The following is a 16,038-nucleotide window of genomic DNA, read 5'->3' as shown; positions in this document are numbered from 1 at the left end:
CAGAGCTTCTGGAGGACCAGAGGGCATGTGCTCATTAGTTGTAGCCAGAATGTCTGACATGTTTTTTAGATTTTATTTATTCATTTTTAGAGAGGGGAGAGAAAGAGAGAGAGAGAGAGAGGGAGAGAAGAGAGAGAAAGGTCGGGAAGGAGCAGGAAGCATCAACTCCCATATGTGCCCTGACCAAGCAAGCTCAGGGTTTTGAACTGATGACCTCAGCATTCCAGGTCGATGCTATATCCATTGTGCCACCACAGGTCAGGCCTAGAATGTCTGATTTTTAAAGTGAAATGGGACTTCTGGATTTTATGGGAACTTTCCAGATTTTTGAAACACCATTCTGGCCCAAGCCAACACTTGTGCAATCCTCTTCTGGGCTGGTCTCAAAGGTCTCGACCTTGTTCCACTGGAGCCTCCCCAATGGCTGACATTCCCAGGGGCTGACCCATATCATGAGGAAACCTCCCTGAGAAAGAAGAGGTTGCGGGAAAGAACAATGCCCCAGAGAAGCACCATCGTCATAGCTGCTAGTGGGGCATTGGTGACAGCCCCACTGTGGTTTCATTCCTTGACATTCATCGAGCACCAGCTGCGTCAGGCTCAGGGTACAGGGCAGACCCAGCCCCTGCCCCACTGTGGACTCAGAGCTCAAGTGGGTTTTGTGTTTTGTTTCTTTGGGTTGCAGGGAACTAAGGCCCACTGTGGCTAACTTGTGAGGCCACAGAGTGACTGATGAGAGCATGAGGGAAGAACAGGCAGCAGCTGGGCCTTGAAGCCATAGCAACCTCTTTGCCAGTCCTCACGCTTGCTGGGCACATCCTGCTCCAGGGCCTTTGCCTTATTCTTTCATCTGCTTAGAATGCTTTTTTCTTCATCCTTTGGGTTTCTCTCAAAACAACACCCTGTTCAGATGTCTTCAAGATACATAGAATTCTCTGGAATCCTTTGGTTGATTGTGTCTTTCCCCACACCACACTGTGAGCTGTACAAGCAGTATGTGCTCTTTAAATGATTGCTGAGGGTTATCAGTTAGGGCAGAAGTGACTTAAACATAATCACAAGTGGTTTAAATGTGACCAAAGCTTATTTCTGAGCATAAGTGGGCTGTGGGGCTCCACAGTGTGAGCCTGGCCATCAAGGTTCACCAGGTGCTCACTATATCAGACATGGCAGGCTGGCAGGCAGGCTGTGGGAATAGAACGACTTGCTCCTTCCTTTTAAGTGGCCATAGTATCCCATTGGCCAGAATGTGATCACATGGCTAGTCTCAGCAGCAAAGGGGGCTAGGAAATGTAGTCTTCACCGTTCTCTGAACTCTGATACCCTGAGAGATGGGGAGAGAGGATCTACCAGGAGTCAGCAGCCAGTCTCTGCCATCCCTATTGTGTTATTTAAATCTAGTGAGAGAGGGAAGAAATAGTCTTAAACCTGAGGGGTGTGAACACTTCACTGTGGGGAAGGGAGGGGATAGTCAGCAAGAAGACAACTGGGAATGCCTGGAGCGTGAAGATGGGTGTGTCAAGAAGACCCCAGGCTCTGGGCCAGTGATGTGGCTCCTGGGGTTTGCTGGTTGCCTTGGTGAGAGCCAGGCCCTGTGTGTGGACTGAAGCTTTATTGGCGTGCGTGAGCATGGGTTGACAGGCCCTGTGTTCCCAGGACATGGAGCTGGCTGAGCGCCTCAACGCCAGCCTGGCCTTCTTCCTCAGTGACTTGCTGTCCCTGGTAGACCGCGGTTTTGTGTTCAGCCTGGTCCAGGCCCACTACAAGCAGGTAGGGGTGGGCGTGGTGGGAATGACGCACCTACCTATGAGTGACATGGTGGGTGGTGGGCGTGGTGGGCAGAAACACTGTAAATGTTGCCCGCTGACCTCCTTTCTGGCAGGTGGCCACACGGCTGCAATCGGCTGCCAACCCTGTGGTGCTGCTGACCCTGCGCATGGACTTCACCCGCATCTTGTGCAGCCACGAGCACTATGTGACCCTCAACCTCCCCTGCTGCCCCCTGTCTCCCCCGGCGTCGCCTTCACCCTCTGTATCCTCCACCACTTCTCAGGTGGGCTGGCTCCTCCCTTGACCTATGACCTTTCACCTTCAGCCTATTTTCTGGGGTTCCCTAGTCTCTGTCCATTTCACACTGAGCTGCCAGGGGGACCAACCCCTTATCTCACACCCTTCACTTCTGACCCGTCATGCTCAGCAGTTTCCTGGGGACCAGGTTCTAATGTCTCACCCCAAAATCTTAACTTACAGACTTGCCTTCCATCTGCTCTTTCTCAGACCTCTGACTTTCAACCCCCTGAACTCCATGTCCACTGTCATCTCGAGATAAGTTAATTCCAATCTCTCACCTCCGACAGTTAACTTCAGATGTGTTAACACTAACCCCTCACCTCTGACACTTGACTCCTGGACCCCTGATGTTCCTGCTTTCCTCCCCCCATTGCCCTATGCAGAGCTCCACCTTTTCCAGCCAGGCCCCAGACCCCAAGGTGACCAGCATGTTCGAGCTGAGTGGGCCATTCCGACAGCAGCACTTTCTGGCTGGGCTCCTGCTGACAGAACTGGCGCTGGCCCTGGAACCTGAGGCTGAGGGGTGAGCATAGTCTGTTTGGCTCCAGTGGGTGGGAAGGTTCAGGGGCACTGTGTCCACTCCGTCCTGAGCACCTCACTCCTCCACAGGGCATCCCAGCTGCACAAGAAGGCCATCAGTGCCGTCCACAGTCTGCTCTGCAGCCATGATGTTGATCCCCGTTATGCCGAGGCCTCGGTGAAGGCCCGTGTGACTGAGCTGTACCTGCCACTGCTGTCGCTTGCGAGGGACACACTGCCACGGCTGCATGATTTTTCTGGTCAGTAGGCCAGGGCAGGATGGAGTCACACAATCCAGGGGCTTGACTGACACACAAAGTTATTAGAAAAACATGGCATTAGGGTCAGTAGATTGGGTTCAAGTGCTGGTGCAGGGCCCTGCCAAGCCATTAACCTCTCTGAGCCTCAGGTTCCTACCCTGTAAAATGAGGACAGTGGTAGCACTTACTTCCTATAGCTATATAAACATTTATGGAGCTTTAGTGTTAGGATATTGTCAGCCCACAATAAGTGGGAGATATTATTATTATAATATTTATTAGCTTCTAAGAAGAGAGGACGTGAGGAGGGATGGTTGGGAACATTAGGATGAAAGGGCGGTTGGAGCCCTGCACGGGCATTCAGTCACATGCACGTTCACCAGCGCAGCTTAGGGACATGTGTACAGTGGTGGGAAGCACAGATGTGGGATCGGCGAGTTGATCTTCATCATTTGAAGGAAATTCTTAGTCTTTATTTTTTCAATTTTCTTTTCCTGCCTCCTTTTCTTGCTTCCTTCCTCTGGGACTTCAATTACACGTATGTTAGACCTTTCGATCATGTCACACGTGCCTGCTATACTCTGTTCTGTTTTACATTCGTTTTTCTCTCTGTGCTTTACTTGGGAAATTTTCTTTTTACCTGTCTTTGTGTTCCCTACTTCTGTCTTTTGCTGTGTCCAGTGTCCTGTTAACTCCAATCATTGAGTACTGAATTTCAGATGTTATATTTTTTTAGTCAGAAAATATCTATTTAATTTAATTTTTTTTGAGATTCCAATTCCCAGTTAAAACTCTCCATCTCTTTTACCCCTTTTAGTCCATCTTTCCACTACTTTGTATTTTAAAGTCTTTGTTTGCTTTAGGTCATCTACGTACCTGCTTCTACTGTCTCTTTCTCTCTCTTACCAATCATGGTTTCCTGCCTTTTCATACATAGTCTAGTTTTTTTATTGTATTTTGGATATTGTATGTATAAGAGCCATCAGGACTGAAGCAATATCATTTTTCCTTAGTGAGGGTTCCTCTTTCGCTCTCTCAGGCATGTGAATGAAGGGGCTGACCACTTAATGCACTGAAAAATTGAGCTTGGTTAAGCTGGGCTTAGTTAGATCCAGCTGACCTTTGGTTTCTAGACTGTCTAGGGTGAGACCTGTTCTGTATTTGTTGGCTGCTCCTCTTCTGATGAGACTATTTTGGGGGAGGGGAAAGTAAAGGGGTACTCTTTTAAGACCATAGACTTTTAGGACCAGACCATTTAGGTTAAATTCCTAGCTATACTATATATGTACCTGCCTACTGTGTGACCCTAGGCAAGTAACTTAACCTCTACAGAGAGATCAACCTCAGTTTCCTCATCTATAAAGTAGGAATGATAAAAGTACTTGTCTACTAGGTTTTTTTGAATAGTAGTAGTTAATATTTTTAAAGTTAGAATAGCACCTGGCCGATAGGAGATGCTATGTAAGTGCCAATTGATGCTCTAATAATAGCAGCAGCATATGTGGTTGTTGTCATCACCATCATCATCTTTTTTTTTTTGTATTTTTCTGAAGCTGGAAACGGGGAGGCAGTCAGACAGACTGCCGCATGCGCCCGACCGGGATCCACCCGGCACGCCCACCAGGGGCGATGCTCTGCCCACCAGGGGGCGATGCTCTGCCGCGACCAGAGCCTAGTCTAGCGCCTGGGGCAGAGGCCAAGGAGCCATCCCCAGCGCCCAGGCCATCTTTGCTCCAATGGAGCCTTGGCTGCAGGAGGGGAAGAGAGAGACAGAGAGGAAGGAGGGGGGGGTGGAGAAGCAAATGGGCGCTTCTCCTATATGCCCTGGCCGGGAATTGAACCCGGGTCCCCCCGCACGCCAGGCCAACGCTCTACCGCTGAGCCAACCGGCCAGGGCCACCATCATCATCTTTACAGCTACTTCTCCTGTGGGCAAGGCCATGTTCTAAGTATTCAGCGTATAGCAGTGGCCAGAGGAGATCTAGTCCATGCCTTTGTGGATGCAATGAATGTATCTGATTACAAGTACAATTAGTAAGCTGCAGGAGTAGATAACTAGACTCCACCCTGGTATGGGGGGTATCAGGGAAGGTTTCCATGAGGAGGTGACCTTTGAGCTGAAATCTGAGGCAGAGGGACAGCGTTTACCAAGGACTTGTTCTTCTCTCCACCTGCTCCTCCCCCACAGAGGGCCCAGGTCAACGGTCACGGCTGGCTTCAATGCTTGACTCAGACACAGAAGGGGAAGGGGACATTGGAGGTACCATCAACCCTTCAGTGGCCATGGCCATCGCTGGTGGCCCCCTGGCCCCTGGCTCCCGGGCTAGCATCTCCCAGGGCCCAGCGACTGTGAGTACAGGGCTGGTCTCCAGAGACACTATGCAACCTGGTAATAGAAGTTATATAATGAGATTCAAATCCGTTCTCATCTTCTATGGAAAAAATGAAAATTGACTCTGTCCCTTCTGAGCTCCTTATCCCTGTCTGGCCCCAGGGTTCTCGCTCAGGCTGTACCCTCTCTGCCGAGTCCAGCCGGACCCTGCTGGTGTGTGTGCTGTGGGTACTGAAGAATGCAGAGCCAGCCCTCCTGCAGCACTGGGCTGCCGACCTGTCCCTCCCTCAGCTAGGCCGTCTCTTGGACTTGCTGTGCCTCTGCCTGGCTGCCTTTGAGTACAAGGTCAAGGACTGGGCAGGGGACGGGGTGTACAAGGCAGGCTGAGTGTGCATACAGGGCTCTTGGTGCTGTGGTCTAGGCATGAAGGGGTGCACAGTTCCTAAGGGTTAATGGGTGGGCTATTTCTGTGCTGAGCCAAAGAGAAAAGGGAGAATTGTGTTCATGAGTAGAATTTGAAGGTGCTAAGAGCTTGCAGTAAAGAGAAGAGCTGTGTCTTCAAGCACAGGGTCCCAGAGGTCGGAAATGTCCAGAAGAGGAGGGACTAGGTTAGCCCAGGCCCCACGGCAAAGGGTAGTCAACCTGGAACCTACTCTTTGATCTCTCAGGGGAAAAAGGCCTTTGAACGCATCAACAGCCTCACGTTTAAGAAGTCACTAGACATGAAGGCTCGACTGGAGGAAGCCATCTTGGGCACCATTGGAGCACGACAGGAGATGGTGCGACGGAGCCGTGGTAAGACGGAGATGTACCCGATGCCCAACCCCACCAACTGCTCCACCTTGGTCTGAGGGGCCCCAACAGGGCCCATTCCTCCTTCTCTGTCCGACTCACTTTTCCCAGAAGTCCATACATCATCCCCATACACCTGGTTGTCTGTGTCCCCGCGTGTCCACTCCGCAAGCATCCACACCACCTAGTGTCCTCACAGGTTTCCCCACCTCTGTATCTTTGTGCCTGTGTGCTTCTCACCGTCACATGTGTTCTTACGATTTTGCATGTCTGTGACCATGTGCTTACGCATCTCAGAAAGAAGCCCATTTGGGAACCAGGAGAACGTACGCTGGCGGAAGAGCGTCACACACTGGAAACAAACCTCAGATCGTGTGGACAAGTGGGTGTGGGCTGGAAGTAGTTGGCTGGGGTCAAACTAGTTTCCAGAGACCTGGCACCTCAGGGCACCCAAGGGAGGGAGAGAGCTGAGCCATGGGGTAGGGTCTGGCTTTGAGGGAATCCCCAGTACCCTCTCCCCTTCAGGACCAAGGATGAAATGGAACATGAGGCCTTGGTGGAGGGGAACCTGGCAACTGAGGCAAGCCTGGTAGTTCTGGACACACTGGAGATCATTGTGCAGGTAGGGCTCGATCCAGCATCTTCCTGACCTCTGACCCCCCACTGCAGTACCTTGTGATCTCTGATTCCAGAATCCCTCTCCCTTCCTGATTCCATAACCAAACCAGTCCCTAACAGCTGGATTTCTGACCCCGCAGACGGTGATGCTGTCAGAGGCCCGGGAGAGTATCTTGGGTGCAGTACTGAAGGTTGTCTTGTATAGTCTGGGCACTGCCCAGAGTGCCCTCTTCTTGCAGCATGGCCTGGCCACACAGAGAGCCCTCGTGTCCAAGGTGAGCACCACTTGGCAGCTATGGCTCTTTGAGTCATAGTGACAGCCCAGTCATTGAGCACCTAATGTGTGATCAGCAACTCCATGTGGCAGATACTCCTTAGTCACACCTCACAGAGGAGAGAACTGAGGGTCAGATTGGCAAAGTCACTCACCCAATGTCACACAGGAAGGGCTTAACCCAGGTTTGACTCCAAAGCCCCCTCAAAGAAGGCAGAACACAGGTGCCCCTGCCCAAGTCCCCATGAGGGACCTTCTGGTCCTGCACGGGGAGGGGCTGACTGGTGTCTGTCCTGGCCCTGGGGGCAGTTCCCAGAGCTGCTGTTTGAGGAGGACACAGAGCTGTGTGCCGACCTGTGCCTGAGGCTCCTGCGACACTGTGGTAGTCGCATCAGCACCGTTCGCACGCACGCCAGCGCCTCGCTCTACCTCCTCATGCGCCAGAACTTCGAGATTGGCAACGTAAGTGGGGGTGGATGACCGAAGCGGGGGCGAACAAAGGCGGGAGGGTGCAGAGAGAGGTGAAGTCAACGAGTCGCGCAGGCCCTGGGGTGTGAAGGCCAAGGCCCACTGGTATGCTTTCTCTTTTTGTCCCCTGCAGAACTTTGCCCGTGTGAAGATGCAAGTGACCATGTCACTGTCGTCCCTTGTGGGGACGACCCAGAACTTCAGTGAGGAGCACTTGCGACGGTCACTCAAGACCATCCTCACCTACGCCGAGGAGGACGTGAGGCTGCGGGACAGTGCTTTTGCCGAGCAGGTGACTCCACCAGGCCCCTGCCCTACCCTCGGTAACCCAAGGGTCTTTGTCCTGCCCTGCTTGACTCCTGACCACACAATCTTGGCCCTGTGATTTCCCAATGAGGGCCACTTTTCCCTCTAGGTCCAGGATCTGATGTTCAACCTGCACATGATCCTGACAGACACAGTGAAAATGAAGGAGCATCAGGAGGACCCTGAGATGCTCATTGACCTGATGTACAGGTGAGGAAGGCTGGGGGGCCTTCCGCCGTTAGCACCCAGACAGGGTAGGGGACTAGTGAGTAGATATGTGAAGAAGTGAGGAGGCAGCAGGTGAGCATAAAGGTACTAAGAGGAACAAATAGGAGGGACAGGTGAAGAGGGGCCCAGTGAGCACACAGATGAGGGTACAAGTAGGGTGAGGGCTCTTAAGAACAGATGGAAAGGGTACCAGATGAACCTACAGAACAAAGACAAGAGAGGAAACAGGTGGGAAAGACAGGTGAAGTACAAACAGTGGGTTAAGGGGTGACAGATCAGGGGGGTACGTGATCTGAAGGAGAGGTATGGGGTATTTAGTAAACCGGGGAGTGAGACGGAGAGGCAAGTGATGCAGAGAGGGCAGTCAGGGGGCATATGGGTGGATGGGCCTGGGTAGGCAGATGCCATGGTACATGTGCAAGGGGACCAGTCAGCGGGGTTCTCCAGGTAGAATAAACAGGTGAGCAGAAAGACAAGTGAGAAGATGACACTTGTGCGGGTAGTGAAAGGATGGGCAGTGAGGATTGGGTAAGAGAGGGATTGGATCAGTGAGAAGACAGGTGAATAGGGGAAGAAGGGAGATGATAGGCAGGCAAATGGGCAGACAGGCAAGGGAACAGGTCGGGGCTGGACAGCTGAGCAGACAGAAAGGGGCATGGACAGGTGGGGTAAGAGGTGGACAGGTAATTTAGGTGAAAGGATGGAAGGTAGGACAGGTAAGGAAACGGGTAAAAGGGTTGACTGGTGAATGGAGTTCAGAAGAACGGATTGACAGGTGAGAGAGGTGAGGAGATGGACAGGTGAGAAGACAGGTACAGGATGGACATGTGAAGAAGGTGGGGGGATAGATAGGTGGGACAGGTAAAGGGTGGAGAGGTGAGGAAACAGGTGAAGGGTGGACAGGTGAGACAGGTAACTGGATGGACAAGTGAATGGCTTGTCAGTGGGACAGGTGGGTGGAATAACAAGTGAAAGGGGTGGACAGGTGATGGCAGGCAGGGTGGGTATGGTGAGTCCCCATCCTCCTCACATCCCCCCCTCCTTGGCATCAGGATTGCCCGGGGCTACCAGGGATCCCCAGACTTGCGGCTGACGTGGCTGCAGAACATGGCAGGGAAGCATGCAGAGCTGGGCAACCACGCAGAGGCTGCACAGTGCATGGTGCACGCAGCCGCGCTGGTGGCCGAGTACCTCGCCTTGCTTGAGGACAGTCGCTACCTGCCTGTTGGCTGCGTTTCCTTCCAGGTGAGTGGTTAGAGGGGTGGTTGGCAAGGGCAGGGGTGGCACATGTAGGGCAGGGACCAGGCTCTGACACCACCTCCCACCCCAGAACATCTCATCTAATGTGCTGGAGGAGTCGGCCATCTCTGATGACATCCTGTCGCCCGACGAGGAGGGCTTTTGCTCCGGGAAGCAGTTCACAGAGCTGGGGCTGGTGGGGCTGCTGGAGCAGGCGGCCGCCTACTTCACCATGGTGAGGCCTGGGGCTGCTGCAGGACACAGGGCTCCGGCTGGGTGGCATCCTAGATCTGTTGATGGCCCAGTGCCTGTTCTTGGTCATTCAAGGGGGAGCTTCTGCCTGACCCTTTCCAAGTGGAGGATTTGCAGAGAAGGAGAATGGGGACCCTCAAAGGCCCCCATTACCTGCCTTTCTCTTGGTTAAACCCTTGACACACAGGCTGGATATCATAAGCCTTTGCACATTTAGCTACTATTAAAACAACTTTTTTTATTATAGAACATTTGAAGCACACATAAAAAAAGAAAGTTGTAGCCTGACCTGTGGTAGCGCAGTGGATAAAGCATCAACCTGGAAATGCTGAGGTCGCTGGTTCGAAACCCTGGGCTTGCCTGGTCAAGGCACATATGGGAGTTGATGCTTCCAGCTCCTCCCTCCTGTCTCTGTCTCTCTCTGTCCCTCTCTGTCTCCTCTCTAAAATGAATAAATAAAATAAAAATTAAAAAAAAAAAAGAAAGTTGTACTCCCACCACTCCCGTAGCCAGCGCTCAGATTCCTCAACCAGCAGCATTTATCATCTTGTTTCATCTCTTCTTTACCTCTAGCATTTTTGGGTTTTGTTTTTTGGGGGGTTTTCTTTGGGTTTTATTTTTCTAAAGTGAGAAGCAGGGAGGCAAAGAGACAGACTCCTTCATGTGCCCCAACTGGGATCCACTGGGCAAGCCCCTATGGGGCAATGCTCTGCCCATCTGGGGCTGTTGCTCCATTGCTTAGCAATTGGGCTATTTTAGCTCCTGAGGCGAGGCCATGGAGCCATCCTCAGCGCTGAGGGCCAACTTGTTCTAACCAAGCCATGGCTGCGGGTGGCAAAAAGAGCAATAGAGAGAAAGAAAGGAGAGGGAGAAGGGTGGAGAAGCAGATGGTCATTTCTCCTGTGTGCCCTGACTGGGAATCAAACCCAAGGACATCCACACACCAGGCCAATGCTTTTCTGCTGAACCAACCAGCCCGAGCCTGTGGGTTTTTTAACCATCTGATAAAACAAGATCCCGGTTTTCACAAATTAATGAAACTTAACATGACTATACCGCTGGAGTTTTTGTAAATCCTTGCTACTTAGTGTGGTCAGAGGACCAATAGTGTGGACATCACCCAGGCTGTTAGAAATACGGAGTCCTGGGCTGCCCAGCCTTCTGAACTTAGCATTTTAACAAGATCTCAAATTCTTGTGTGCATTAGAATGAGAGAAATTCCAGCTTAAAACAAATCTGATAGCACTCTGTCACACCCATGAGTACCGGTGTGCAGCTCCCCCTGAGAAACTACCTTGGGTACGACTCTTACCCTGTGTGACCAAATTAACAGGAATTTAAAAAATACCAGACCATGGTTAGATGTCCCCAGTTATCTCAAAAACATGTTTGCAGTTGTTTTGTTGGAATCAGTTTCCACATAAGACCTACAAATGGCTGTGACTGATGATCTCTTAAGTTTCTTTTAATCAAAGAGAAGACGATGCGGGCTAAAAACCTAATTTCCCCTCTTTTTGCAGTAGAGGTTTTCTTGATAAGTTGATGCCTGAGCACTTATTTTTTATTGTTATAAAGGGCTTTCTCCTCTAATTTGCTTGTTTATGTGAAAGCAATCGTGTGTTTCTGCATCTCACTTGTTGGAGATAAGAGACTTTGTTTCAAAAGGTCCTCCGGCATGCCGGAGGCCAGTTGTGTCCCTGTGCTATTGCTTGATCTGTTCCTTAGGTCCCACATTTTTGGCAACTGGTAATTACATTTGGGGCCGCACTCAAATTCAGGGTCAGTTGACCCAGCAAGATTTCTTTTCTCCTGTGCCAGCCCTCCTGGTGATGATGTTTTCGTTATTGTCACTTTGCTGGAGTCTCACAGACAAAGGCCTTGGGGGAGGTAGACATAGCTTCTGACAGTCAGCATACAGACAGCACCTGCTGTATGCTATGCTTGATGCTGGCACCATCTGGGTATAAGGGGCACCCATGAGTGGTCATTACTGTGTGCCAGGAGGCAGTGGTCATGAAGGTCTTAGGTACCAGGCCAGGTGGGCTGGTGTTTGGACCTGGGGCCTGGTGAGCCCCTCCATGTCTCTGAGGTTGTGAGGAATGGGGTGGGGGGAGGGACTAGCACCTCCTCCTGCCAGTGAAGGAATATGGGCAAAGGACACAGTGCCTGGTCCATAATAAACATGGTGAAGACCACAGAGGGATCTGTAGGGGACAAGTGGTTAAGCTGGTGCTTCATCTGGATGGGGGTGGTCAGGGTGGGCTTCCTAGAGGAGGTGATGGAGGCTAAAGCCTTGGAAGGTGTGTAGGAGCATAGGGGAGAGCTGGTCCAGGCAGGAGAAAACCAGGGAGGTTGCTGGGAATCTAGACTGGCTCCACCTCCACCTCCACCTCCAGGGTGGGCTTTATGAGGCAGTGAACGAGGTATACAAGACCTTGATCCCCATCCTGGAAGCCCAACGTGACTACAAGAAATTGGCTGCCGTGCATGGCAAACTGCAAGAGGCCTTCACCAAGATTATGCACCAGGTGGGTCCAGGATGCCCTCTGACACCCTGCCCTTGGCCTGGGTCCCCCTTACCATGCTCAACTGATCTTGACCCTTCTCTTCCCCACAGAGCTCTGGCTGGGAGGTAAGTCAACCTGGTGGCCATCTGGGGTCCCGCAAGACAGCTAGTCAGAGGTGGTCAGGGACAACCACTAGGGGGCGCCAGAGGAGCACAGCTGCCTGGACATAGGAGTCTGGGCTCAGTGGGTGATGACGCTCCCCCACTGTTTTCCCCCAGATCCTCCTCCCTGGCCCAGATCTCCCTGGCAGCCTGTGACTCACCCAGCTGGGAACTCTCCAGGGACACCCCTCCCTCAGACAGGGCCTGCTCAGTCATTGCCCAGGAGGGGGGGATTCTGACTCCTTCTCTCTGTCTCTGTTTCTCTTTTTCTGTTTGTACCTCTTGGTCTCTCCCTTCATTTCTCCGTCTCCGTCCCTCTCCCTGTCTTGATCATGCCCTCTCTGTCTCATCTCCCCAACTTCCCCCAGGATCTCTGCTCATTGCCATTTAATAATCCCCCTCTCCTGCCTCTCCCCCACTTGGATCTATTTTTAGGCATCTCCTAGTTTGGGGAGAATTTTCTGGCCAAAGATGGCAAGAACCCAGAGTGAGGCAGGAGGACTAAGTGGGGGCTGGGTGGGGTGGGGAGGTCTCCTCCCTCCCTGGATCTCTGGTCTCTGCTCTTCACATGGTTCTTATGGGGAAATGTAACTAGGATCCTGGGGGTTGGGGGCTCTGATCTCTGACCTCTCCCATGACATTGTCTCTCCACCCCCTTTTCCTGGTGCCCACCCCACCCCTCCTGGATCGGCCTTGGTGAGTGAACATGGAGCCACCTCTTCCCTTCTGGTGGTAGGGGGTAGGGAGGTCCCCCTTCCAAACTTAGGGCTCAAGGGGAGAGGATGCCCTGGAACAAAGGAGGCAGAGCCTCTGTCCCAAACATTTATGAGCACCTGCTCCGTACCCAGCCCACAGGCATTTAGGACACAGCTATGAGCAATATAGCCCTAGTCCTCATTTCATATTGGGATCTGGGCTCTGAAAAACTGCATGGGGTGAAAGGGAGAAAGTAGGGCCTTATAGAAATGAAGAGGAAGATTTGGGGGAGGTAGGAGAAAGAAGCTAGAGAGAAAGCAACAGTGTGGGCAGTTGGCAGTCATCTGGGTCCACATTCCAATATTCAAGAGATTCCCTCTAGCCTGTGCCTGTGATACGATGTTCTTAGGGTCCTCACATAGCCACCCAAAGTCCTCTGGGTGGCTTCCCCATACCTACCTCATTCATATATTGGGCCCAAGGACCTGCATCTCTGGGGCAGGGGTACCTCCAGCGGGGCCTCCTGGGCAACAAAACCCCTTCCCACAGCCCCAGCGTGTTTTTGGAACCTACTTCCGTGTGGGTTTCTACGGTGGCCGCTTTGGTGACCTGGACGAGCAGGAGTTTGTGTACAAGGAGCCATCCATCACAAAGCTGGCCGAGATCTCACACCGGCTAGAGGCACGTCCTGGTGGTGGGGGATGGATCGGGTACAAGGCTACCCTGGGGTGGAGTAGGGGCTGCACCTCTGCAGCCCGAGTCAGCCCTGTGTCCCCAGGAGTTCTACACGGAGAGGTTTGGGGAAGACGTGGTAGAGATTGTCAAAGATTCAAACCCTGTTGACAAGACCAAGCTTGACCCCCAGAAGGTGAGGGCTCCTGACTATCTCCCTGGGGTCCCCAAAATTCTAAGGTCAGGGAATCTTTGAGTACTATTTCCTGGAAACCCTCAAATCCTAGTTCTCTGGGAAACTCCAAAGCTTATCTCCCCTGGGGACCCTCCAAATTCAGGTAATTCCCAAACATAAGGAGACCTGGGAATCCCAGATGCAAAACCCCCAGATCCATGGAGACCCAAATCCCATTTCTCCAGGGAAAGGGCCCTGCTAGGAGGCTGGCAAGCCCCAAGGGAAAGTTGGGGCTGTGGGAACCTCACACCTGAACCCCATGCCCCAGGCCTACATCCAGATCACTTATGTGGAACCGCACTTTGACACCTATGAGCTCAAGGACCGGGTGACCTACTTCGACCGCAACTATGGGCTGCGCACCTTCCTGTTCTGCACACCCTTCACGCCTGATGGGCGTGCTCATGGGGAGTTGCATGAGCAACACAAGCGCAAGACGCTGCTAAGCACAGACCATGCCTTTCCCTACATCAAGACACGCATCCGAGTGTGTCACCGGGAGGAGGTAGGTAGGAGTCCCAAACCTGGGTTAGGGGAGGTGAGAGGACTGCAAGCTCCAACCTCCAGACCACAATCTGTAGCTTCAAATCTCTACCTTCAGACCCAGCTGATCCAAGGCTGGACTACAACCAGACCAAAGGCCTCAGCGCCAGACAAAGGCAGCTGAGCCAGGCCCTGGCAGACCCAGGCAGGCAGGAGGCCCCACACACTGTTCATTACATAGCCGCTCAGACTCCCTCCCACCCCAGCTGCCCTGGGCTGGCCTGGGCCAGGATATCTTCAGGCCTCAATCAGTGCATGCTGTTCCCCTACCCTGCAGACAGTGTTGACACCAGTGGAGGTGGCCATCGAAGATATGCAGAAGAAGACACGGGAGCTGGCCTTTGCCACTGAGCAGGACCCGCCTGATGCCAAGATGCTACAGATGGTGCTACAGGGCTCTGTGGGGCCCACTGTGAACCAGGCATGGCTGGTGGGGGATGCAGGCTGCCCGAGGTCCCCCATGGTTGATACAGACACCCTCACAAGCCCCTCTCACCCCACAGGGTCCCCTGGAGGTGGCCCAGGTGTTTTTGGCAGATATCCCAGAAGATCCCAAGCTCTTCAGGCATCACAATAAACTACGGCTCTGTTTCAAGGACTTCTGCAAGAAGTAGGCCTGACCTCACCCATTAGAGCCCCTCTAACCTCCATCATGGCTGTCGGCCTACTTTATATCCCATTCTAGCTCCTGACCCCACCTCATGAACTCCTCTGCCTCTGGTCTTGTTTTCTCTCCTGAGTGCCAGTCCCTGAGCATGCTACCATCTGGCCCTCAGGTGCGAGGACGCACTGCGGAAGAACAAAGCCCTGATTGGGCCAGACCAGAAGGAATACCATCGTGAGCTGGAGCGCAACTACGCCCGCCTACGGGAGTCTCTGCAGCCTCTGCTCACCCAGCGCCTGCCCCAGTTGATGGCACCAACCACAGCTAGCCTCAGGTGCCTGCCCTGGGCTCCCCACTACAGAGGAGGCAGGCTCAGGATGGGAATTGTGCACGTCAACAAGTGCACTTGGCTTTGCACACAAGGATGTGAATACTTGGATATGTGTACAAATGAATGCTCTGGGTAGCCATTTAGGATCCTGGTGGGTCAGTTTCTAGGCATGTGACTTCATCTTTCTGAGCTTTGGTTGCTACATCTATAAAATGGGCAAGATAAGACTCTGGTGGTGGGTTCCAGGAGAGAATCTATGAATCCACAGCTGGATCAGAACAGATGTGAAAAGAGCAGGGAAGACTAGAAGGAGCTCTGCAGGAGGAGGAGGGTAAAGGCTGGGAGCACTATGTAGTTGGGGGCCCTGTGTCCATGTTGACCCATCTCATTCTTCCCCCAGGAACTCTTTGAACAGAGCAAGTTTCCGAAAGGCTGACCTCTGAGCTCACAGGGCCTGAAACCACCCCAGAGAAACCAGCACCCTGGCCTCAGCTATGTGCCTTTCTGGGAGTCTGTCCCACCACCCACTTGGGGTGACCACATTGCACATGGTGCTGGGCCCTCTGTTCCTGTCTATGCACTGATATTTACCTTTTTTAATTTAAAATGTTTTTTATGAGCAGCCTGTGTGGTGTACTCCCTCTCCCTAGGGGCTGGGTCATGTATGCACAGTCTATCCACACACCCTGATCTTTGACAGACACTGAGACCCTATTGGGTGCCAGGACACAGCAGTGACAACAGACACAAATGCCTGCCCTTGTGGGACTGACATTCTGGTAGGGAAGGCAACACAAAAATGAAAATGTCACATATATATGTAAACTGGGAATCACAGTAACTTTTTTTTTTTAAGTAACATTTATTAAATCCTTGATAAGTGCCCACCCCTATGCTAAAAGGCTCCCAGAAAGACACTGCCCCATTTATG

The 16,038-nt window shown here is 52.4% G+C and overlaps 1 protein-coding gene across 7 annotated transcripts in view; it reads left to right on the top strand.

Moving 5' to 3' along the window:
- The window catches only part of DOCK6 (dedicator of cytokinesis 6), a 43,677-nt gene extending 27,948 nt beyond the window's left edge, over positions 1-15,729 (top strand). For 6 of the 7 annotated variants that reach the window (XM_066273769.1, XM_066273753.1, XM_066273741.1 and 3 more), the window contains 24 exons: positions 1,657-1,770; positions 1,883-2,053; positions 2,454-2,593; positions 2,680-2,849; positions 5,038-5,198; positions 5,344-5,526; positions 5,850-5,976; positions 6,271-6,355; positions 6,499-6,595; positions 6,732-6,866; positions 7,175-7,327; positions 7,467-7,625; positions 7,749-7,849; positions 8,920-9,112; positions 9,198-9,341; positions 11,755-11,886; positions 11,976-11,990; positions 13,278-13,403; positions 13,501-13,590; positions 13,898-14,134; positions 14,450-14,593; positions 14,676-14,782; positions 14,949-15,110; positions 15,508-15,729. In XM_066273769.1, coding sequence (XP_066129866.1) covers positions 1,657-1,770; positions 1,883-2,053; positions 2,454-2,593; positions 2,680-2,849; positions 5,038-5,198; positions 5,344-5,526; positions 5,850-5,976; positions 6,271-6,355; positions 6,499-6,595; positions 6,732-6,866; positions 7,175-7,327; positions 7,467-7,625; positions 7,749-7,849; positions 8,920-9,112; positions 9,198-9,341; positions 11,755-11,886; positions 11,976-11,990; positions 13,278-13,403; positions 13,501-13,590; positions 13,898-14,134; positions 14,450-14,593; positions 14,676-14,782; positions 14,949-15,110; positions 15,508-15,550 — 3,189 coding nt within the window. In that variant the 3' untranslated portion in view covers positions 15,551-15,729. Of the gene's footprint in view, positions 1-1,656; positions 1,771-1,882; positions 2,054-2,453; positions 2,594-2,679; positions 2,850-5,037; positions 5,199-5,343; positions 5,527-5,849; positions 5,977-6,270; positions 6,356-6,498; positions 6,596-6,731; positions 6,867-7,174; positions 7,328-7,466; positions 7,626-7,748; positions 7,850-8,919; positions 9,113-9,197; positions 9,342-9,605; positions 9,789-11,754; positions 11,887-11,975; positions 11,991-13,277; positions 13,404-13,500; positions 13,591-13,897; positions 14,135-14,449; positions 14,594-14,675; positions 14,783-14,948; positions 15,111-15,507 lie in introns of those variants that run through there. The other variant, XM_066273777.1, reaches the window with a different exon arrangement.
- The last annotated feature ends 309 nt before the right edge of the window (positions 15,730-16,038 follow it).

Source organism: Saccopteryx bilineata, chromosome 1 (assembly GCF_036850765.1).
Source record: "Saccopteryx bilineata isolate mSacBil1 chromosome 1, mSacBil1_pri_phased_curated, whole genome shotgun sequence".
NCBI lineage: Eukaryota > Metazoa > Chordata > Mammalia > Chiroptera > Emballonuridae > Saccopteryx > Saccopteryx bilineata.
This window is presented reverse-complemented; position numbering and strand designations above follow the sequence as displayed.